This window comes from Macaca fascicularis, chromosome 17 (assembly GCF_037993035.2).
Source record: "Macaca fascicularis isolate 582-1 chromosome 17, T2T-MFA8v1.1".
Classification (NCBI taxonomy): Eukaryota; Metazoa; Chordata; class Mammalia; order Primates; family Cercopithecidae; genus Macaca; species Macaca fascicularis.
In genome coordinates, this window is record NC_088391.1 from 11,059,085 (window position 1) to 11,084,119 (window position 25,035).

The 25,035-nt window shown below is 42.6% G+C and overlaps 1 protein-coding gene across 3 annotated transcripts in view; it reads left to right on the forward strand.

The window, feature by feature from the left end:
* Nucleotides 1-25,035, forward strand: part of B3GLCT (beta 3-glucosyltransferase) — a 120,633-nt gene that overhangs the window by 92,423 nt on the left and 3,175 nt on the right. For all 3 annotated transcript variants that reach the window (XM_015439125.4, XM_005585593.5, XM_065533132.1), the window contains exons 13-14: nucleotides 13,943-14,062; nucleotides 20,131-20,275. In XM_015439125.4, coding sequence (XP_015294611.3) covers nucleotides 13,943-14,062; nucleotides 20,131-20,275 — 265 coding nt within the window. The remainder of the gene's footprint in view (nucleotides 1-13,942; nucleotides 14,063-20,130; nucleotides 20,276-25,035) is intronic.

Genomic DNA, 25,035 nt, shown 5'->3' on the forward strand with positions numbered 1-25,035 from the left:
TTCTATTTTCTGCCTCTATGATTTTGACTACTCTCAGTACCTCATATAAATGGAATCATACAGTACTTGTTTTTTTTTACTTGCTTATTTTACTTAGCATAATGTCCTCGAAATTTATCCATGTCGTAGCATATTGCAGAATTTCCTTCCTATTTAAGACCGAATAACATTCCATGGATACAGTATGGATAGCCCATATTTTGCTTATCCATTCATCTGTTGATGGACACTCCCTCAACATGGGGTTGTGGGTATGCACCCAGAAATTGAATGACTAGATCATATGGTAATTTTATTTGTAATGGAACCATCACACTGTTTTCCCATAGAGGTTGTTCCATTTTACATTCCTACCAGAAGTGCACAAGGTTTCCAGTTGCTCCACATCCTTGTCAACCCCATTGTTTTCTGGGTGTTTTTGTTTTTGTTTTTCTAGTGGGTGTGAGTTTTGATTTGCATTTCCGTAATGATTAGTTGGTGGGGAAAAAACTGACCTATTTTCCCCTCTGTTCTCACACTGCAATAATCATCAACACAGAAGACAACTTCTGTGACCAAAAGTGTGGAGCAGGGAGATTTCTCCTACCCACCGAGCAATCAGTCTGTTCTGCAGTGGACATCAAATGGGTGTCCTCTAATTCAGTTTTAACACTGTCTACCTGGAGATAGTGCCAGTTCCCACAGTTTGAGGGTTCAGTGCCCAAGACTGCCCTACCACCCCATACACCAGACACCAGTCGTTAAGTCCAGGCCTCCAGAACTTCTGACTGATGAACTTCATGTCGGGGTTCTTTCTCGCATTTACCAGTTTATTATAAAGGATATTACAAAGATACAGATGAAGAGATGTGTAGGGTGAGGTATGAGAGAAGGGGCGTGGAGCTTCCATGCCCTCCAGGAACCTCTACATACATGTTCAGACATCCTAAAGCTCTCTGAAGCCTGCTTTCTTGGGCTTTATGAAGGTTTCATTATATAGCCACAATTGATTAAACCATTGGCCATTGATGATCAACTTGACTTTCAGCTGCTTTCCCCTCCCAGGAGATTGGGGGGTGGGACTGGAAGTCCCAACTCTCTAATCATGCCTTTGTCTTTCTGGTGATGAGTCCCATCTTGAAGCTGTCAGTGAACAGTAGCCTACAAAAAGATAGCAATTTGGATGTTCCAAAGATTTTAGGATTGGTATGTCAGCAAATGGGTGTTGAAAGCCAAATATATGTTTCTTAATATCACAGTCTACCCTTGGTCTTCAGATACCTTACATCAAAAGAACATATAACTCAAAAGATATTGCCACATTAGAGTCTTGTTGCATCATTAATAACTAGTCTAGTTCATTATATTGTATTAATATTTCCCAGGGTGAGTCCACTCAGGTTTGCAGGCTTCCTTTCAATCTTGTCAGGTTCCAAACCTGGAGCAGTCTTGGCAAACAACAGCTTTCCCTTTTTAGATATCTGTTATAACTGAGGTGAGAGACAATGTCATCTGTTTCTCTGAGTGTCTTTCAAGGTATTAATGTAATGTTAGATTTCCCTCCATTTATAATCCATTATTCATTCCTTTACCCTCAACTGCTATTTCTCTTTCTCTCCGTTAATACCCAAATGTTTTCACCTTTGGAAGAGACATCAGAATCACTGCCGTTCCGGTTTAGATTGCAGTCAACAATGCTTGTCTGGCAGGTACATCCTCCTCAGTCCATTCCCATGCAGGTAGGGTAAAGTTACGTAGGTGCACAGCTAGTGGGTTATTTTTACCACCAGGCAATATAGCTGCATTCACTTTTAGCCCCAGTTTTGCTAAATGGGGTGAAGGAGCAACCCAGTCACATCAGGCCCTAAGGAATTTTGACATAAGGTTTAAAAACATAGTTATGGTTTTTTGCTTGGAAATCAGCCCTGCTTCCAGCACTGGCAGTTGCAGGCCTGGTCCTAGGACCACTACATCAGGTAGGGGGGAAAGAAAAGGTTTTAGTGAGCTGATTTGGGGAATAAAGAAAAAATGGTCATTATTCCAGTGTACTCCTGGCTTGGCAAGATTTGCATAGTCATCCCAGCATCCTCTTCATCCCTTCTTCTCCAGATCAGCTTTAGAAAAACAGGAACATCTCGTGGGCAGACTCCTTTAGTCCCACTCATGTTGAGTATGAGCACACACTCTTGAAGGCATGTAAGCCAGCCTTTTATGTTTCCAGTGTTTTCAATACCTGTTCTACTTGTCTATCAAACTATGATTCTAAGGAGACTATCTCTGTGCCCATTGTTGGACATTATAGGCTGTACAGTGTGTTCCTTGATCTGAAGAAATGACGATTGGCCATACAGATCCATGCAATATCTTCTGTTTACTTGTTTTTTAAATGGTACTCAAGAGTGTTTGCATGTTCCACTGAGTAAGCAGAAGCCATGCCAGTCAGTGTCTATTCCTGTCAAGACCCATTGGTGGCCCCATAGGGCCACTAGCATCAGTCTCTGTATTGCCAGCTTTGTTTAGGGCCTTTGCACCAGGGAATCTGCCCAATAGTCATTATCAGTCTCTGTCTTTTTTGCTGGTGTACAGAACAGTTCTTATTGGCATTTTGTGCCTGAGAGGATGCAAAAGGAACATGTCTAGATTCAGCCCATCTCTGCCTGCTGCCGTACCCCTATATCCACTAATTTCATGGATCCAGGTGGCCACCTCAAGGGAGTACACAGGGATACCTGCTTGTCAATTCCAGTCATCTTCCAAACCTGGAAAGGGGCTTGATGCAAAAGGAACATATCTAGATTTAGCTCATCTCTGCCTGCTGCCGTACCCCCATATCCACTAATTTCATGGATCCAGGTGACCACCTCAAGGGAGTACACAGGGATACCTGCTTGTCAATTCCAGTCACCTTCCAAACCTGGAAACGGGCTCTTCTGATTGACATTAACTTGTTCTGCCTTAATGCACCCCTCAAATGTCCATGGGGCCATGCTTCATGTGGGCATCCTTTTAACAGACCAAGTATCCGTTGCCCTCTTGCCTGACTGTATGGGCAGGTGATTGGTCACTGCCTATGAGTTAGTAAAATCCCAAACACAGGTGTTTCTACCAGTGTTCAATTCTTCCATTACTGTTAGGAAAATGCATGCAATACAGCCCACCAAGATTATTTGTTCTTACCTCCTGTGGTCAAAGTAGCAACTTCTAAACAAGATGGTATTCATTTACCCTGGAATTGCCATCCTCAAACCAAGTAGCTCTTGGTTGGTCAGTCAAGAGCTGCTTACAGGGTACTGTAGAGTCCAGTGGCTCCTCACATAGTTCCAGAGTCAGTTTTAGTAGAAAAGTGGCCCTCTGTTTGTGAGGGTCTCCTCCTTGCTTTCCCCGGGTAGCATGATCCCATACAAATTCTGTTTTATAATGGGCCTCATTTGGGCATTGCCTCCCTTATTAGAGTGTTTCTCTGACATCACCCAAAACAGCCTGGGCATTTCAGGTATAATTGTAATTGTCTGATGAGTTTTTCCTGCCTGCTGCACAGATAAAACCAGTTCATCGAGACTCTAATGCTGCAGTAAAGAAAGAGTTTAATTAATGTAAGACTGGCCAAGTGGAAGGACTGGAGTTATTACTTAAAGTAGTCGCACTGAGAACTCAGAGACTAGGATTTTTATGGTATATTGGGTGGGCAGGGGGCTAGGAAATGGTTACTGCTGATTGGTTGGGAACGAAGTCGTAGGGATGTGGAAAACAGTCCTTGTACACTGAATCTGTCTCTGGTTGGGGACCACAGGGCCGATTGAGTCACGAGTCATGGGTCTGAGTGGGGTCAGTTCTTTGCCAGAAGGCAAAAATCTGAAAAACATCTCAAAAGACCAGTCTTAGGTTCTACAATAGTAATGTTATCTATAGGAGCAATTGGGGAAATGTCAAGTCTTGTGACCTCTGTCCACATGATTCTTGATCAGTAAGGGATGATAAAAAATACACTTTAGCAAAGTTCAGGCCCCTCCCCTGATCCTAATCTTGTGGTCTTTCATTAGTTTTTGGTCTCTGAGCAAGGAGGAGATTAGCTTTAGGGAGAGACTGGTAGCATCCTTCCTTCCAAGTTAAACTATAAACTGAATTCCTGCCATGATTAGCTTGACCTATGCCCAGGAATGAGTAAAGACAGCCAGCCTGTGAGACTAGAAGCAAGATGGAGTCAGCCAAGCTAAATTTCTCTCACTGTCATAATCTTTGCAAAGGGGGTTTCATCAAGATCACTTTATGTCCTTCAGTCATAGGGGTAGCCTCAGTTAATGTCCTGTAGCAAGGAAGTAAATGCCCTTCAAGTGGAAATTCTCTAGTTCAAAGTCCTAGTTGTCATTGCTGGGAGGCACTCACAAACCTTTGCCATAAGCCCCAGAAGGTACTCTGCAGAGGGCTATATCAAATGGGGAAGTTGTCCCCACCAGCTCTTCCGTTTCTATTCTGCACTATGTGGGCCTGGGAAATCCTAACCGGTTCCAATTTTAGCATGTTCCATTAATGCTGCTCAAAGGATTTACATACCTTCTGTTTTACAGTACTGGATAGGGGGAACATTTCCCAGTCAGATAAAATGTCTCTTCCCATAATGCAATCAGGTAAAAGAGATAAAACCATTTCACATGAAGTATGTTCAAATATGCCAGCTTTCATAATCCTAACAACCCTTACACTTTTATGTTCTAGTCCCAGGAATTTCCCTGTTTTATCACAAGATCATTTTACCCTCTCTTTTGCAAAAGGCTTTGGATCCCCAGTCTGGAGTCCCGCTAGGAGACCCTGGCCTCTCTGTTAGTTGTTACCTTGATTAACCAGTCTAACAGGTAATTCTAGGTTGGGTTTCTCATTTTAATCTTTATCTTCTTGTCTTTAAAAGTTCTCCAAACTGGGGGAAATACAGCAAACTGGTTTGGGCCCTTAAATGTTGAGAGATCAGCTGGGGGTCCCTTTCCTCCACTCAGTCTTCAATAATGTTGTATTAAGACCTTTGTTTTTTAACCCCATCAATTTCTATTTTCTTAATTCCGTTTTTTAATAACCACCTAAATATGTCCACCTCCTGGGGTGAGTTCCATGGCTCTCCCCTTTCTTTTTCCTCTTACTTTCACGCCTATCAATGTTTTCTCTATTCATCTAGTTTCAATAATTATTTGGTTTTTCCCTTTCCCACATTGACTATCCTCTTGGTCACCACAGGTCTCAGAGGTACTTTCTGTTGTTCCTGCATAATTTTGCCGTTGTGCAGTGGTTCCGAGGCTAGTGGCTGAAGCTCAGACTCACTGAAATGTAAGCTTGGTTTATGTAGCATCAGGGTCTGACCCAGCACTCTCTTTTAATTTTATTTTAGCTAATATGGATAACAGTGATCAAGGGATTGAATAGTTTGCTTTTTTCTGATTAGTTTGCATTTTCTTGTGCCTCTGGTGAACCAATTCTCCATCTCAAAATTCCAGTGGTAACTTTTACCTTTAGTAACTGAACAGAGCACTGTGGCTCCATGTCATGGGTGATCATTTGGCTGCCCAGGAATCAAGGGTATCTCATCCCCTAGACTTTTATCCTTTCTTTTCTCAAACCAAATGTTTCTCTGAACCTGAGCCATTCTAGCTAATCCCACTTCACTAACACCAATTGTTCCTGAAAAACTCTCAGAACATTTTTTTGTGTGTGTGTTCTTATACCACAACAATCAATGAGGAAGCCTTCTGTGACCCCAAAATATGTGGGAATTTCTTCCCCCCAGCAAACAAGCAGTCCTCTACCAGCTGGGTGTCCTCTAATTCAATTCAGTTCTGACACCATCTGCCTGGAGATAGCCTTAGACCCCACAGGTTGAGGGCTCAGTCCCCAAGACTGCTTCCCCAGACACCAGTCATAAGTCCAGACCTCCAGATCTTCTGACTGACTGGCTCTAAGTTGGAGTTCCCACAGCCCCTTCTTTAGGTTCCTTTAATTTGCTGGAGCAGCTCACAGAACTCAGGGAAACACTTATGTTTACTGGTTTACTGTAAAGGATATTATCAAGGATGCAGATGAAGAGATATGTAGGGCAGGGTATGGGGGAAGGAATGTGGAGCTTCTGTGCTTCCATTGGGTGCTCAACCCCCAGGAATCTGCACATGTTTAGCTATCCAAGAACTGTTCGAACCCTGTCCTTTTGGGGTTTTATGGAGGTTTCCTTATATAGGCATGATTGGCAACCATGTAAAAATGTGATTGAACAAAAAGCACATGTTCTAAACCCAGAAAGACCTCCTTATTCGACTATTCTTGGCCTCTCTGTGTAGTATTTCTTCCTCTAGGTTATGGGGCAGGACATTCTCGGGAATTAGAGTCTTCTGACCTACAGTCAGATTAAATTCCTACCTTGGGCAGGTATAAGGACTTTGATAGCAGCAAGAGGCACACAAATTCCTAGGCAGAAAGGGCCAGGTCCCCAGTGAAACCCAACCTTCAAGCCAAAGACAGACTGAAGCGTGACAGCCAGGCTATCAACTCAGGGTAGAGTCCACGGCCAGGAGTGAGAACTTCCTCAATGCCTTTTAGCTAATCAAATGGTGCTTTTCCCAGGCCCACCCATGGACCAGTCAGCACACACTCTCTGATCCTGAGCCCATAAAAACCCCAGACTTAGTCACATATTGGGACTACCTGCCTTATGGCACCCTGTCACACAGAGGACTATCCACTTTGGGTCTCCTCTCTTGTTGAGAGCTGTTCTCTCATTCAATAAAAAACCATACCACACCTGGCTTACTCTCCAGTGTGTGTGTGTGTGTGTGTGTGTGTGTGTGTGTGTGTGTGTGTGTGTGTGTAACCTCATTCTTCTTGGACGTGGGACAAGAACCTGGGACCTGCTGAACAGTGAGAGTGAAAAGGGTTGTAACACTTTCCTGACTGGCTTACTGAGCTGAGGGCAGTGACGCACTCCCATTCACTAGAGCGGCAGCCCTTCTGGGGGCCTAGACCTCAGGATTTCCTGAGCTGGAGCTGTAACACTGTAATCCTCCCACCCCTTGCTGGTACCAGGCAGCTGCCCCAGGTGATGAGAACTGGCAGTGATGAGGCTGGGCCAGCCCAGGAGCCACGAGTGGAGTGGGGCGGCAGGACCAAATGAGCTGGGACATACCGCCATTCACCGAAGCATGCAGATAGTAGGAATGAATGAGCTATAACAAGAACAAGCTGCAACGCTTCCTGGGGACTCAGAGCTTAGGACTCCCTGAGCAAAAGGGTAACAACCCTTGCGGCTCCACAGTTGCTGGCATCTCCAAGTTTTCAGGCTCTGCTGCGTCCCCCACCCCTTGTCCAGATGCTGGCACCCAAGGGAGAAGCTGGTCACAGCATGCCCAGCCCAGCTATGGGCTGAGCACAGAGCCACAGCAGGCATGGAACCTGGGCCAGTAACATGAGCTAAGCGCAGCCTGCCAGGCTTAGTGGGCAGAGCAAGTCTAGTGGCAAGCCCAGAGCCGAGTGAGGCCCTGACCAGAGGTGCCGCTGGCTGACCGGAGATTTCTGGCTGGTGAAGCAGCACTGAAAGAGTCTTGTGTCAACAGGAGAAGGTCAGAGAGAGACTGTTTCCTGAGATCTGCTCCTGAGGCCTAATAAAGCAACCCAGCATTATAACAAAAGACTAACAAGGGCTATGGGAGTTAAAAGCCAGGAACTCTGGATGAAAACCAATATATATGTATTCGTCCATTTTTACACAGCCAAACCATATCAATATAAAATCATAATATCACACCAGGATAGTGGACAGCTCAGTAGTCTGACAGCAAGAATAGAATGCTCAATTCTAAACTAGAGAATGTAAACACAGCAAGGAAATCCTGGATACAGAGTTGCATTGCACCATGCTAGACTGGCTACTGCTCTCCATGATTGTGATCTGTCACACATCAATAAGAGACCTAGAACTTGCTTTCCTGAGAACAAGAGATGAGTAGTTTTGTTTGTAGGACACAGTGAATTTTGATGCGACTAACCTGAAAGATAAGCATATTCTTTCTCAACCACTTTGTAAAGCTGAAAGTAAGTTCAGTAGCCTAGAAATTGATCTCCATCATGCAAGTGATGCTCTCAGAGAAAAGACCTTGGTTTTAGAATCTGTACAAAGAAACCTAAGCCCTCATGCATGACACCAGGTCAGGGATAACCAGGTCCACATGTGTTTATGTCTTTCCACAATGTCAGACTTTTACTGATGCTATTTCAGCCACAAAAGCCATGAGCTACATGGGAGTTCCCAAGGAATTGATTCTCAGTACTTCCTTTTCAGTCAGTAGAGCCATAGGCACACAGGTTCAAGCCACTCCACAAGTGAGTCAATATTGCAAACCCTAATAGTATACTTAATATATAATTTTATAGATTAAACTTCCCATAACAAAGTTAACATTTAACATCAAGAAAAAGGGGATAGGAAAAAGGGTTAATGAACCACTCCAGGGAGAGAGACGTTGACAAAGAGAATATCCTAGTCTGGGCCTGGCAGTCCCTCAGTCTTGCAAGGAAGAGACTTTGATGTGGGCAGAGTCTTCAGTGGCAGATACCAGGTGCTTATCACAAGTGACAGCAAGACTGTCAGTTAAGATGGCCGTTTGAGCTGCTGAAGTCTTGCTCTTTCTATGGCCACAGAGTCCTCTGGTGAGGACTGAAAATGGAGGAGTGTGCTTGGTTATGTCCTCATTTGATTGAATAGAGTCTTTATTGATCAAGCAAAACATCTGGTCCCTGTTGGCAAAGTGCCTAATGAAATGTAAGATGGAGTCTTTTCCTGAGATGAAGTTACTTATTGTCAAGGATACTCTATGTGTAAGCCAAACACAGTGTTAAATGAAGTAAATCAAACAAATGTATTAGAATGAATAAGATAAAGTAAGTAAATACATTGGAAAGCAGAAGTCTGTAAAAGAGGGATTATCTTGACTACAGAGTAAACATAGAAAGCCCCAAAACTTATATGGAAACAAATTTAGTACAACAAGAATGTGGAAACAAATTTAGTACAACAAGAATGTGGAAACAAATTTAGTACAAGAAAGAGACCAAAGAAAAAGAAAACAAGATATAGTAGAAAAGTTAAAAGAAAATCTGTCTTTGCAGACATAAGCAGCATCTTGAGAGAACTTAGTTAAGAGAGAATAAAATTGCTTCGATAAGAAGTTGGCGGGAGCTGAGAAAGATCTGAAATCTGAACTCTTGAAAACGAAAACTTTCTGTAAGACTAATAAAACTGAGTTGGAAAAATATAAGCAGCTCTATCTACAAGAATTAAAAGTTAGAAAATCACTGGCAACTAAACTAAACAAAACCAATGATAAAATAGCAGAGGTTAGTAGCAAACTCCTTGTAGAGAACAGCAGACCAGATTTTTACACCACTCTTATTACGAGGCAGTCCTAGAGTCACCTTGTGTGCTGAAAACAGGATAGTATTCAAAGAACATTTTCTAGTCACTCAGAAACCATCAACATTGTCAGAGGCCTTGATCTTCAGACAGATATAAACCTGACTGGAAGTCTTGTGGACACTTTTCACTGGTCAGAGTTTCTTTTCATATATTAAATTTGTTTTCTTCACTTTCAGCTTTAGCTTTGTTAGCTAGGGTATTTTTGTAAGACTCGCAAGTGGGGATGGGAAAGGTGATCTCTGTACTTTGTTTTCTTCTTACCCATCCCTCCCACCAAAAAATGAGACACCAGAACTGTTAATGTTACTATTGCTCTGTGAGAAAAGATATCTTGGTGAATAATTTAGAGACATTTGTAGGGCTCAGAAGAAGACAGGAAAATGTGGGAAAGTTTGGAACTTTAGCCAAGAGACTTGTTGAATGCCTGTGCCCAAAATGTTGATAGTGATATGAACAATAAACTACAGGTTGAGGTGGTATCAGATGGAAATGAGGAACTTATTGGGAACTGGAGTAAAGGTGATTCCTGCTTTGTTTTAGCAAAGAGACTTGTGGCATTTTGCCCCTGCCCTAGAGATTGGTGAAACTTTCACTTGAGAGATGATTTAGGGTATCTGGTGGAAGAAACTTCTAAGCAGAAAAGCATTCAAGATCTGACTTGGATCCTGTTAAAGGCATTCAGTTTTATAAGGGAGGCAGAGCCTAAAAGTTTGGAAAATGTGTACCCTGACTATGCGATAGAAAAGAAAAACCCATTTTCTGGGGAGAAATTCAAGCCAGCTGCAGAAATTTGTGTAAGTAACAAGGAGCCTAATGTTAATTCCCAAGATGGGGGAAATGTCTCCAGTCCATGTCAGAGACCTTCGCAGCAGCCCCTTCCCCCACTCCCCTCCCTCCACATCAGAGGCCCAGGAGGAAAAAGTGGTTTCGTGGGCTGGACTCAGGGTCCCCATGCTGTGTGCAGTCTAGGGACTTGGTGTCCTGCGTCCCAGCCACTCCAGCCGTATCTAAAAGAGGCCAAGGTACAGCTCAGGCCGTGGCTTCAGAGGGTGGAAGTCCCAAGCCTTGGCAGCTTCCATGTGATGTTGAGCCTGCGGGTGCACAGAAGAATTGAGGTGTGAGAACCTCTGCCTAGATTTCAGAAGATGTATGGAAATGCCTGGATGCCCAGGCAAAACTTTGCTGCAGGATGGCGGCCCTCATGGAGAACCTCCACTAGTGGGGAAGAGAAATATGAGGTCGGAGCCCCCACACAGAGTCCCTACTGGGGCACCACCTAGTGGAGCTGTGAGAAGAAAGCCACTGTCCTCCAGACCCCAGAACGGTAGATCCACTGACAGCTTGCACCATGCGCCTGGAAGACCTGCAGACACTCAATGTCAGCCCGTGAAAGCAGCCAGGAGGGAGGCTATACTCTGCAAAGCCACAGGGGAAGAGCTGCCAAAGACCATGGGAACTCACCTCTTGTATCAGTGTTACCTGGATGTGAGACATGGAGTCAAAGGAGATCCTTTTGGAACATTTAAGATTTGACTGCATCACTGGATTTTGGACTTGCATAGGGCCTGTGGCCCCTTCATTTTGGCCAATTTCTCCCATTCAGAATGGCTGTATTTACCCAGTACCTATACCCACATTGTATCTAGGAAGAATTAACTTGCTTTTGATTTTACAGGCTCATAGGCAGAAGGAATTTGTCTTGTCTCAGATGAGACATTGGACTGTGGACTTTTGAATTAATGCTGAAATGAGTTAAGACCTTTGGGGACTGCTGGGAAAGCATGATTGGTTTTGAAATGTGAGGACATGATATTTGAGAGGGGCCAGGGGTGGAATGATATGGTTTGGCTGTGTCCCCACCTAAATCTCAACTTGAATTATATCTGTCAAAATTCGCACATGTTGTGGGAGGGACCCAGTGGGAGGTAATTGAATCATGAGGGCCAGTCTTTCCCATGCTATTCTCATGATAGTGAATAAAACTCATGAGATCTGTTGGGTTTATCAGGGGTTTCTGCTTTTGCTGCTTTCTCGTTGTCTTTTGCTGCCACCATGTAAGAAGTGCCTTTCGTTTCTGCCATAATTGAGACCTCCCCAGCCACATGGAACTGTAAGTCAAATTAAACCTTTTCCCCCTAGTCTTGAGTATGTCTTTATCAGCAGCGTGACATAGACTAATGCATTAAATTGGTACCAGGAGTGGAGTGTTGCTGAAAAGATGCTCAAATATGTGGAAGTGACTGTGGAACTGGGTAACAGGCAGAGGTTGGAACAATTTGGATTGTTCAGAAGAAGACAGGAAGATGAGTGAAAGTTTGGAGCGTCCTAGAAACTTATTGAATAGTTTTGACCAGTGAAGTCCAGGCTGAGGTGGTTTCAGATGGAGATGAGGAACTTATTGGGAACTGGAGCAAAGGTCACTCTTGCTATGCTTTAGCAAAGAGACTGGTGGAATTTTGCCACTGCCCTAGAGATCTGTGGAACCTTGAACTTGAGAGAGGTGATTTAGGGTATCTGGTGGAAGAAATGTCTAAGCAGCAAAGCATTCATGAGGTGACCTGGCTTATTCTGAAAGCAGTCAGTCATATTCATTCACAAAGAGATGGTTTGAAGTTGGAACTTAATGTTTAAAAGGGAAGCAGAGCATAACGGTTTGGAAAATTTGCAGCCTGACCATGAGGTAAAAAAGAAAACTCCATTTTCTGGGGAGAAATTCAACCCTGCTGCAGAAATTTGCGTAAATAACAAGGAGCTGAATGTTCATAGCCAAGACAATAGGGAACGTGTCTCCAGGGCATGTCAGAGATCTTCACGGCTGCCCCTTTCATCACAGGCCCAGAGGCCTCGGAGGGAAAAATGATTTCATGGGCCTGGCCCAGGCCCCACTGCTCTGTGCAGCCTTTGGACTTGGTGCCCTATGTCCCAGACGCTCCAGCTCCAGCCATAGCTAAAAGGGGCCAAGATACAGCTTGGCCTTTGCTTCAGAGGGTGCAAGCCCTAAGCTTTGGCAGCTTCTACATAGCAATGGGCCTACAGGTACACAGAAGACAAAAGTTGAAGTTTGGGAACGTCTGCCTAGATTTCAGAGAATGTATGGAAATACCTGGATGTCCAGGCAGAAGTCTGCTGCAGGGGTGGGTCCCTCATGAAGAACTTCTGCTATGGCACCATATGCAGAAGGGAAATGTGGGGTTGGAGCCCCCCCACAGAGTCCCCACTGGGACACTGCCTAGTAGAGTGCTCAGAAGAGGGCCACTATCCTCCAGACCCCAGAATGGTAAATCCAGTGACAGCTTGCTCTGTGCACCTTGAACAACCACAAGCACTTAATACCAGCCTGTGAAAGCAGCCACGAGGGCTGTCCCCTGCAGAGCCACAGGGGTGGGGCTGCCCAAGGCCTTGGGAGCCCACCTCATGCATCAGCGTGTCCTGGATGTGAGACATGGAATGAAGGAGACTTTGGAGGTTTAATATTTAATGATTGCCTGGCCAGGTTTTGCACTTGCATGGAGCCTGTGGCCCCTTTGTTTTGGCCATTTTCTCCCATTTGGAACAGGAATATCTACCTCCTGTGTCCCCTGTGCCCCCATTGTATCTTAGAAGTAACTAACTTGCTTTTGATTTTGCAGGCTTATAGGTGGAAGGGACATTTCTAAGTGGTGTAAGTTCTTAAAACATGAAAAAATAGCCTTTCTTAGCACTACCCTTTGTGTCTACTTAAAAAAGTTATTTTTTGATTTTTTTTCCTATAAATTCATTGTTTTCATCCGAACAGCAGCTGCAGTTGCAGGCATTTTTATGACCAACTCATGGATAGTCTGACTTTAGAGAACCCAGACTAATACACTGCCCTTTGTAAGCTATTGTTGCTAACGTGTGTTAAAGGCAGATAGGAACCAAAAGGTATTCAAAAGTATAAGCAATTAGATACAGAAAGTTCTCAGACTTGGGTGGCCTTGTTGAGGGAAACATAAGCATGATTGTGCCTCATTATCTGAGGATTTATAGGGTAGCCTCACTGCCCAAATTCTCTTCCCCACCTGCCAGCCAGGGGCCCAACATGCATTTGCATCTCAGTGGCTCCTTTTTAGGCCATCAGAAATTTTTTTCCTTAAATACCAAGTTCATCTGAAAAGATGTGAGGATTAGTTCACACTCACTTGGAAACAGGACTGGTAGAAATAAGATCTAGAGCACACTGGCCAACTTCACTTCAGTAACCTGCCACTCTCACCACGCAAATCAGGCAGCCATATTATGGTAGGGGCTTGCAAAAACTGAGCAACAAGCCACTCGTGTCTCAGTTTCTCTTCTGTTCCTAGTAATGTGCAGTGTTCATGCGTTCTTTTCTTTTTTTGTTTGTTGTTTAAAAATTTTATTCATTCTGTAAGTCACTCAAATTTCTTAACTATTTCAGTTTAGTGTGACACAGTATACAGAGTGGGATGTAAGAACCATAAACTATTCTGTAACCACATTTGAATCAAATAATCATGATTTGTGTTCCCTTTGGCACCTCAGTATCTTCAGGCTCCAGCACTTGCTTAGCTGTTATGACTCTGGCGAGCCTGTGTTTCTGGGAGAGCGCTACGGCTACGGCCTGGGCACTGGCGGCTACAGCTACGTCACGGGAGGAGGAGGGTAACTATGATCACAGCTTTCTTCAACTACTTTGAACATAAACTTTCTTTTCCACTTGAGAGGTGGGTCTCTGGCACTGGGATCTATACTGATATGTGAGTACTCTGTGAATGGTGGTTGTTAGTATGATAGGAAAGTGAACATTATATTTGCTAAATATTAAAAGAACACACAGTAAAGAATATTTTAGCCCTTGAAGAAATGATATAAAAAAGTATGTCATACTTGGTAGAATGTCCCTAACAATGGTTGCTTCTAGGCAGCCAACTAGTTTTGATTATGTTTAAATGGAAAAAACAATTGGTTATAGATTTTAATCTCAGAGAATAAGCCATTAGACTATTAAATTATGGAATGCTTAATAAATCACCTTTGGGGAACGTATAGAAGCTTACTTAGGCAATTAAATGATATTTGTGTAGGATTTATAGGTTTTAAATAACAGCTAAAAATCAATGTTTTGAAGAAGCATTTGCCTAATCTCTTATGAAGATTTTAACTTGATTTATATGGGTGAATCAATTAAGCAGTTTTCCCTATTACTTCTATAGTCTTACTATTGGTGCGTGTAGGCAAAATCTTATCAACTGTAGTCATTTACATTCATTCAGTAGATATTTATGTCTGCTGTGTGCCAGGCAGCATTCTAGTTTATAATCTAATGGATGATACACTTCTGGAGGGCTGGGACCTTAAATTCCTACTTTGCAATTCCCTAGATTGGAACAATTCCTACAGGAACCTGCAGGATCTCAACAGTCATACGACAGGCATCCTGATTTGGTCTAGCCGATTCAGTGGTGAAGATAACACGGTTATGGAGGTGGCTCTTTTGTAGTGATAACCAAACCTGAGCATGTGTGCTGATCTTTGTTAGTCTATGGCTTGCATCTGCCTGAGGTCATTTACAACAGGAGGGGGAGTCCAGGGAGGCCTTTGAAAAGACACTAGATTAAGCCCAAGGAGTGTTGACCTCCTTATCAAAAAAGGTTCAAGCTATTTGCAGCCTTGCTGTAATGCGTTGGGCTTTCTGGGTGAAGAGTTAGGGCCAATTAAGGATCAGAGCATGGCACCCATCGAGCCAGGGTGTTCCACTTTGAAAGTGGCCCTGTTATTTGTATATGGGTTTGTATACTTTATAGCATGATAGTGTTCATATAATATTTTTAAAACAGAAGTGACTTGTTATGTGATTTCTGCAAGAAAACCATTTTGTTGTCTTCATTGTGTATTGGATTTAGCTGTTGTTTCCAAGACTGGCACTCAAGGCCTTCTGAAACCTCACTTTACCTTACCTATCTAGCATTGCCTTTCATCATCCCAGTTGTTCATTCGTTCAACTGGCCTTGTGTGGGCCAGGCACGGGGAATGCACAGATGAAAGCTGCACAGCCCTTCCCCATAGGAGCTCACAGGCCAGTGCCAGATTCGCAAATACGTTGCACAATTGTCATTGCTCCCCCTTCCCTTGCCCCTGGCAGGCCCTGCTAGACCACCAAGGTGGCACCTTTCACTTCTTCTGTGCTCAGCGTCTACCTTGCTCCTGGGTACTTCCCACCACCTCTAGTTTTTCCATCTTAAAACTTCTCACCACCACCATGCCATCTTCTTCCTACCCTGCAGAACATCTTGAATTCACTACTCTATCTCCATTTTCTCAGCTCCATGCTCAGCCCTTTACGAGTCATTAACTCCCAGCCTCCTTAACTATCTCACTGAGGTTTCCAGCAACCTTGCTGTAGCTAAATCAAATTAATAATTTCCAGTTTTTATCCTATTTCACCTCTTAGCAACCTTTAACACTGGTGACTGTTGACCTGAAACACTCCTTTCTCTTGCTTTCCAGAGCGACATCCTGTCCTTGTTCATCCTTCTTTCTGGTCATTCCTTCTCGGTTGTTTCTATCTATCCCTTCAATGTCTTATGTTTCTCCAATGTCTTATGTTTCTCAGGCATCTTTTGTAGTCCTCCTTCTCAGCCCATATTGTCCCTGGATGATCGTATAGCTTGATGCTGAATGTACCCAGAACTCTTTCTCCAGTCTAGAGCTCTGCTGGCCTCCAGATTCATAGATTCAAAGGGCATCTCCACTTGACTGATTGACAGACACATCACACTCAGCACCTTGTCATTGCTGACTGTAACCCCTGATTGGTTCTTCCAATGTGCCCCTCTCAGGGAAGACATTGGCATATATGAGTTCTTACCCCAGGAGTCTGTGAGTCAGCTCTCACCCTTTCTCTCCTTCTTTCCCCACTCCCTGCAATCAACTGAATCACCCAGTCCTGTCCATTTTATTTCCTAAATCGCTCTTCCATCAATACTTCTCTCTACCTCCAGTAATCTCAACCAGGTCACTGTCATCTCCTGTATGAGTTCCTGCCACAGCCTCCTGTTCGCCCTACTTTTTTGTCTTAAACTCCACTCCATGCTGTTGTCCACACTGTAGTCAAAGGGACCTATCTAAAAGCAGATCTGGTCCTCTCTCCCCTCTGCTCAGATGCCTTCAGTGGCTTCTCATTGTCTTTATTTTTCCCCAAGAGTGTGAACCTTTTTCTACTTTGGCACCTAAGACAAAGAGATGATCATTCAGATTTTAACAAGAGTCCAGTTGATCTGGGATGGGTCCTCAGTTTTGATCATCTCTAGTTTGCCTGATTAACAGCCTCCCTGGGTGTTGATGAGGCCACTGCTTTGGGCCCAAAGGCCCAAGAGTAGTTTTGTCTTCTACCTACTTACTAGGCCCAGTTTGCTGCTGAAAGCTGCCATGGCTGGCCTGCTACTCCCCTAGCAAGGATTTTTCTCTCTAGAAATTCATTCATCTAGGCTTCGTGGCATTTACCTCTCTTCAGTTTCATAATTACATATGATTTTCCTATTATTTGAATATTTTTATTTGAGTGTTACTTTACCATGGCGTGAAAGTCTTCGGCATCCTCTGATATCCTAACTGGCAGTAGAACTTCTCCCATTGCTTTTAGGACCAAGTCCACACTCCAAGGCTTATAAGACCTCTCATGATCTTGGCAGATGCCGTTTTACCTTTCTAGCCTCATCGATCTACACCCTCATCTTAAAGAACTCTTGCTGAACTTGTTTCAGTTTCTCTGAAGCACTATTTTTTTCCTCTCCTCCCAAGATATGACATTTGCTGGTCTCTGCATAGCACTGTTTCCCCAACTTTCTGCCTGTCTAGTTCCCCGTTCTTTTGGACTCACCGTAGCTATCACCATTTACTCTTGAATGCCTTTAGCCCAGTCTAGCCTCTCAAATCTGGGTTTAGTGCATTTCTAATGTACTGTCATAGCATATTATGCAAACCATTATCATTTAATTGCCTATTTACTTTTCTGTTTTCCACTTAAATTATGCATTATTTGAAAGCAGTACCTGTGTGTTTCATTTCTCATTATTTCCTCACTTCTTAGCATAAGGACTCATGTTTTTCAAGGTACAGGGAATAAATGAATAAACAAATCCATGAACACAAGGCCCTGATCTTTATATAACTAACATTGACCAATGTGATGTTCTGTTCTTAATAGCACTTTTACAAAGATGCAGAAACATTCTTCATGAGATTGTCTCTTATATCAACCTTTGATAAAAGCTGTAAGACGTAATGTTGATTAGTTTCTCTAGTATTACAGTAGAATTTTCTGATGCTCTAGCTTGAGAACCAATATGCCTTTTAACAGCAAGTCAGAATCAGTGGCTTGTAAAACCAATTCATGGACCATAACTAGCATTTTAAATTAATGAACTATTGAGTGGAATGGAATAAAATGGAAAATATCAGAGTGCATTCCGTGTCATAAAGGTAGGTATTGTTTGTGACATTTTTGTTTCAGCTTTATACATACCCAGGCAGACTCACGCACCAAACATAAATGGTTGCAATGTGAAATTCATTTCTTGATTTCTAATTGTGGGTCACAGTCACGTAAATTTTTGAAAACCACTACCTTAAACCATCTGTCGTAGGTAAGGATGTTTTGACAAAGCCGAGTCAGACATGCAGGTTCCTGTGGTTTCTGTGTAGGTATTTTGCATTATTTGGAGCATGAGACCTTTGTACTATTTGAATCCAAGTGTCTGTTTTTCACTTTGTTGCTTACTCCATGAAAGTTTTGGTACTTGGAGAAAACAAGTTGAATTTTTTTTTTTTTTAATTTCAATAGGTTTTTGAGGGCAGGCGGTGTTTGGTTTTATGAATAAGTTCTTTAGTGGTGATTTCTGAGATTTTGGTGCACCTATCACCCAAGTAGTGTACACTGTATCCAATGTGTAGTCTTTTATCCCTCATCCCCACCCTTCTTCTGAGTTCCCAAAGTTCATTCATTATATCATTCTTATGCCTTTGCATCCTCATAACTTAGCTCCTACTTATAAGTAAGAACATGTGATGTTTTGACCGTTTCTTTTTGAAAATACTTATTTACATATGTGCATTTAGGGAGGAAGCTGTGCTTAGGGTATCTATCATCAGCCTTTTTGGCAGCCTTGGGAGCAAATGACTACACCAGAATAAGATATTGGGCAGTGTCCTCAGAAGAGGCAGCAGGAAGTGTTACCCAGAGAGACCACCATGACCTGTCTATGGGCTGAAGGCCAGGAGGGGCAGGCGTGTTTCTCATGCATGTTCCCTTCCTACATCTTCTTGATCTGCACTGTGTTCTTGGGCAAGTCCCAGACTCTCATTTCAGTTTTTCTTATTTTAGACATTTGTATATTGTATATTGAGGGAAATAAAATAATCCTGTAGCCTTTCAACATCTTGTTAACATTTAATAGTTGGTGGCCAGAGCAGACAAGTGTTCTTTCCATCCAGGATATGACTGGTAGTTTTCCATTTTGGCGAGCAACCTTATTTGGAAAGAACTCACCAGCATGCTAATAAACAAGTATTATTGACGGCTCATATTCACTTAGTTTATGCGAATAATTAATGTGAGACTGAGTAGGCAAAAATATAAAATAATTACAAATTAAAAGTTCATGCTCGTGTTTCATCTTCCTATAAAGTTAGTTTTTCAGAGAGCGGATCAAAATGAAAGTCTTTCTCATTTTTCTCATTCTACTGGATGCTGAGAAAAGAAAAAAAGCATTTTTACTATTTACTGTCCACCCATCTTCTCATGTACGCTCTTTTCCCAGAGTCAGTAGCTTGAGCCCAACGTGGCCGATTGGGTGTAGGAGTTCCACTCAGCCACAAAAAATGTGGCGGGGGAGGTTTCACTGTGGACAGCAGGCTTTCTAAGAGAAAGGCAATTTATGGTGGGTTTTCAGACTTGCAGTTTTCCTTTCTCTGTAGTTGACAGGAACTTCGTTTCTTTTTATACCTTCCTATTTTGTTACAACATCTTATGTAAAGAAATTCTCTTGTCTAGTCAAGGGCAGGGAGGGAGTCCTGCACTGTCGCAGGGGATGGCGGAGGAGGTTGGCCACTAGCATTAGGTAAAACTGTGCCGAATTGAGCCCAGCATGTGGAATCAGTGTTTTTGATTCAGGGATTCAAGCTCTTTGTCCTTTTTTCCTTCCTCCTAGAGTGATTCACAGAATGTTTCCTCCTCCAGGAAGAAGGTCTTTGCATAGGCAACTTTGTTCTCGCTTGTTTGATGCATAAAACTTTTACTGAGTGCCGTGGCCAAGGCCCTATATGTGGCAATGGGACTATATGGATGAATTTTAAATAGTTTTGCCTTAAAGAAAGTCTTTGATGATCGAGACTGAACTTGTGAATCATATATTTCCTTCAGCCCTTTCAGTTTTTGAGCTTTTTATGATTGTTAAAAAGATTCATTTCTACCTTAGGATCAGAATGGAAACGAGAAACCAAACTGTATTTTAAAACAAAGAGAAATTATTTTGGGAACTTGGTACGAAAGTGTTGGAAAGGGCCAGAAGACTAAAAGACAACAGGTAGGGTTTTACCTGAGCTCAGTAACTAGAGAAAGCTGCTATTGCCTGTCAGTCTGGAGGAGTAGAGTCCTGTTTCCCGGGGCCCATTTGTGCAGCAGCGGTCCCTGTGGAGCTGCTCTAACCCTTCTCTGCTCTGGCTCCCACTAGAATGGTCTTCAGCAGAGAAGCCATCAGGAGACTTCTCGCCAGTAAATGTCGGTGCTACAGCAATGATGCTCCCGATGATATGGTCCTGGGAATGTGCTTCAGTGGCTTGGGAATCCCTGTGACACACAGCCCTCTCTTCCATCAGGTGAGGAAATGGTTTTTATTCTTCCCTCACGGCGGGTGGGGGACAGGTTCTTCTCACTTAAGGATTTGACTACCTTCTCTTCACATATCCTGGAAACAGACAAAGAACTGTGTTGACAGGCTCCAGGGGAACGTCCTTAACAGGACTGTTACCCTGTTTGATGTAACACTGCATCGTGTACATCATGAAGACGGGAGGCAAAAACATACTGAAAACCAAGTGACGTTTGACTGGGATCCTCACACGTAGGACCAGGGAAAATCTGGGTTTTTGTTTTGTTTTGTTTTGTTTTGAGACAGAGTCTTGCTCTGTCGCCCAGGCTGGAGTGCAGTGGCACAATCTTGGCGCACCACAACCTCCACCTCCTGGGTTCGCACCATTCTCCTGCCTCAGCCTCTCGAATAGCTGGGACTATAGGCACTTGCCACTATGCCCGGCTAATTTTTTGTATTCTTTAGTAGAGATGGGGTTTCACTGTGTTAGCCAGGATGGTCTTGATCTCCTGACGTCGTGATCCATCCGCCTCAGCCTCCCAAAGTGCTGGGATGACAGGCGTGAGCCACCACGTCCAGCTTTTTTTGTTTTTTGTTTTTTAGTTAGAAAGATTGGTGGCATTTAAAAATTACTGGATGCTGCCTAGAAATACATAGTACTGACCTAATATTGTCCTACTGGCCACTGAGTCTATGTAATTCTACACCATCCTCAGTTTTTACACTGTCTGTCTTTTTACTGAGATTTTTCTCCTTCACTTGCCATTAAACTGAATGGCTAAAATCTATTAAATTGCAATTGGGTATCTCAATAAGCGTATATTCTTGGGGTTATGGAACAGAAGACATGAGCTTATGTTTACCAGGGACGGGTAGTGCTTATAGCCTCCCCATATTGCAGTTTGGGGGTTGGAGAAGGAAATCCTTCTGCTTTATTTTTAGTATCTTTTACGAACCAAGTCAGTGAATTTTCTGCTAAGAATAATAGCAGATGTTCACAAACTTAAAATAACCATAGATCCATACCCATCTAATATCCTCCTTCAAGAAATTTAAAGTTTTTGAAACTTGAAGTGTGTATGCATATGTATTTTAGGTGCCTTCTCTTATACTGAAAATAGTTTTTATGCTTTATTTACTTATTTTTGTTTATTTATTTTGAGATAGGGTCTTGCTCACTGCAACGTGGCTCACTGCAGCCTTGATCTCCTGGGCTCAAATGATCCTCTTGCCTTAGTCTCCCAAGTATCTGGGACTACAGGCACACACCGCCATGCCTGACTAATTTTTAAATTTTTTTTTTATGGAGATGGGGGTCTTACTATGTCGCCCGGGCTGGTGTCAAACTCCTGGATGCAAGCGATCCTCCCACCTCAACTTCCCAAAGTGCTAGGATTGTAGATGTGAGCCACTGCACCTGGCCCATGCTTTATTTATTTAGTAACCAGTAGCAAACATTGTCATAGCAATATAGAAAACTTAGCATGACAGAAATAGTACTATAGAAAACAACTCGAATAAGACTAAAAGTGTTTGCATCATCAGGAAAGGCAGAATCCATTTCTGTATCCTTGAGACAATAACAGAGCATAAAAATAGACCTTTAATATAAGGAAATGTATGAGAAACCTCCTTTCTGATGTCAGTTAGAAGATACTTATTTGTTCTTTAGGACTTTGAGAGGTCTTACCCGCTTTAAGCCTGTGTTGTGTTAGGATGACTTAGGAAAGAAAGTGTTATTCTCTGCAGCTCCCTCTCTTGCTCTGTTTCATGGTGTTTCAGTCACACAATAAAAGGGGTAATTAAAACTGTTAGTGTATAAGGGAAATAATTTATCAAGGTTAGTGTGACAGGTCTTAGATTTTTATAGCAGCCCTTTTCATTTAGGGGAGAATAAATTAGCTAATAAAATGATAAGGAGAGAAGAAAGAAGGAAAATCATCTGTAGGCAAAAGTCCTTTGAAGATAATTTTTTTTAAAAAGGTTGTTGTTTCCCCCACTTCAGAACCCTTGATTTCCCTCATTCACATACATTTTAAACTCTTCTAAAATCATAAAATATGTTTAAAACCCATCCTCCCCAACCGATAAGGCCTGTATCTTCCAATTCTTAAGCCTCTTTTAGAGAGTTTGATAATGATTTGGACATTGCTTTCCATTTATAGTGTTTAAACACTGATCCAAACTGTGTTTGTTCATCTTCACAAAGAAATATGAGGCAAAGAGATAAAATGTAAGAATCCTGATGAGCTAGAGACAGAGTGGGCATTTGGAAGCAGTCTCAAATGCAAAATTGCCTGAGCCATCACATTTCTTCTGTTTTTAGAGAAAGTTATTGTGAATTCACAGATTTAGAAGGGGACTCCAGGGAATACCTAGTATTTCCCTTTGTTGAAAGCACAGCACCTAGAGCATGTGGTTTTCTGTTCTTCCAAAATTATGTGCCACTAATGGACATGGCAGTGTGCAATGGTTGGTGGTTGCTCAACTCCGGAAATTTCCCAAAAAGTTTTAGACCACCATTATGGTGGGTGAACTGTATGGTATGGAAATCCATTTTTTTAACACAGTTATAAAAATACATTTGTCTAAGGAAATGTGATTTTAGTCTCCATTTGTTGCCCTGTTTAGTGTGCTCCAGTATTTACAGATGAAAAGTTCTAATTTTGCCCAATGTAGGAGGTCTTTCCTTTTTCTTTTTTTCAAGATGAAGTCTTGCTCTGTTGCCCAGGCTGGAGTGCAGTGGCATGATCTCAGCTCACTGCGACCTGTGTTTCCTGGGTTCAAGAGATTCTCCTGCCTCAGCCTCCCGAGTAGCTGGGACTACAGGTGTGTGCCACCTCACCCGGCTAATTTTTTGTATTTTTAGTAGAGACGGGGTTTCACGTGTTAGCCAGGATGGTCTCAATCTCCTGACCTTGTGATCCATCTTCCTCGGCCTCCCAAAGTGCTGGGATTACAGGCTTGAGCCACCACGCCCGTCCGGCTGTAGGTCTTTCTTACGCAGTTTCAGCCCCTCTTCTCTTCCTGTATGCAGATGCCTACCACACTCTGTTCCTCAAGTTCTTCCCCACCCCTCACCCTCCTGGTTTGGGATTTCCTCTTGGCATTATTAGAGGCTGCATAGACTTCTTGGTATTAAAGATACCATTTTGGATGTATTTCACTTTTCTAGTTTTGTCTAATGCTTTTCCATGACCTCGTTTGTCAAAAATGACCAGCAAATTGTAGTGTTTAATAAGTCAGCTCTTTTAATGCATGCATAGGCTCCCTGAGATGCAGTGAATCACTTCTAGAATCTGCATTAATCGAGGGAAAAAATGTTACGGTTTATTTTTTTTTCCTGTTAGATGCATTTCTGTCTTCAACAGTTCATTTTTAAAGGTGAAAAACAAGCAAGGATTTGTTTCCATTGCTTTTACAGTGGCCCTTCCTTAACCACAGGGGGTACGTTCCAAGACTCCCCCTCCCCCCGCCCCCCAGTGGATGTTTGAAACCTTGGATATACTGAATCCTACGTATACTTTGTTTTTTCTTATACTTTACATACCTATGATCAAGTTTACTTTAGAAAGTAGGCAGAGTAAGAGATGAACAGTAATAAAATAGAGCAATTATAACTGTATGCTGGCATCACTACTGTTGCTTTAGGCTATTCTTAAATAAGGGTTCCTTGAACACAAGCACTGTGATACTGCAGCAGTGGACTGGATAATGAGGCGGCTTCTAGCAACTCAGGGGCAGGGAGTGTAGACAGCATGAAGATGCTGGACAAAGGGAGGATTCTTGTCCAGTGCGGGATGGAGTGGGACACCCCACATTTCATCCTGATACTCAGAAGGGCCCGCAACTTAAAACTTAGGAATTGTCTATTTCTGGAATTTTCCATTTAACATTTTCAGACTAAAATTGACTGTGGGACACTGACACTTCAGAAAGTGAAACCATGGATAAGGGGGATCTACTCTTTCTTCTGGGATCATTGTGGAATTATCTTCTAAGGGAATTGAGAGAGTATTTGTCCTTGGTTTTCTTCCTTGCCAGTAAACTCAGAGGGCCTTGCAAAGAAACATCATATAATAAATGAATTCCTTCACCTAATATTCAAACCTTTCCCAACTCTATTAGACTATATTCCAGTGTGTATTTTTTGTCTGTCTCACTGTTTCTTCCTTTTAAAATTCCTCTTAGATTTTTATCTCCATGAGCAGTTACAATTTCTTAAAAATAGCAGTTGTAAAAGTTCTCCCCTTAGATTCTTTTGACCTTTTCTCCGCAGATATTATTGTTGGAACACTCGTCTGAATAGTGTATTTGTGCTGGTGGAGGTAGGTTAGGCCAGGGGCTGCTGAGTGTGCCCAGCCGGTGGTGAGACGGCTTGAGCAGAGGCAGCCCGTGCCCTGGCAGAGCACTGGCCCTGGGCTTAGCACCTGTCTCTGGTCTCTAGTCCAGTGTTTGCTAGTCATGTTACTTCTGGGAGCTCCGGTTTCCTCAGCGGTAAACTGGAAGTGAACCATAATATTCTGTCCATTTTACAAGGTTGTTTCTAGGATTAAATGAGATAAAATTTAACAAAGGTATTCTGTAAACCATTTAAGGGAGTTTATTCATATCAAAGATTTAGGCAGACTGTAATAAAATAGTAGCCTACAAAAGGCTTGTTTTTAAGATGCATCACATCTGGTTTTGATAGTCAAGACAATTGTAGTATCGATGACCTAATGAGTTACTTTATAAAACAGATGGCCCATATAAATTAATAAACAA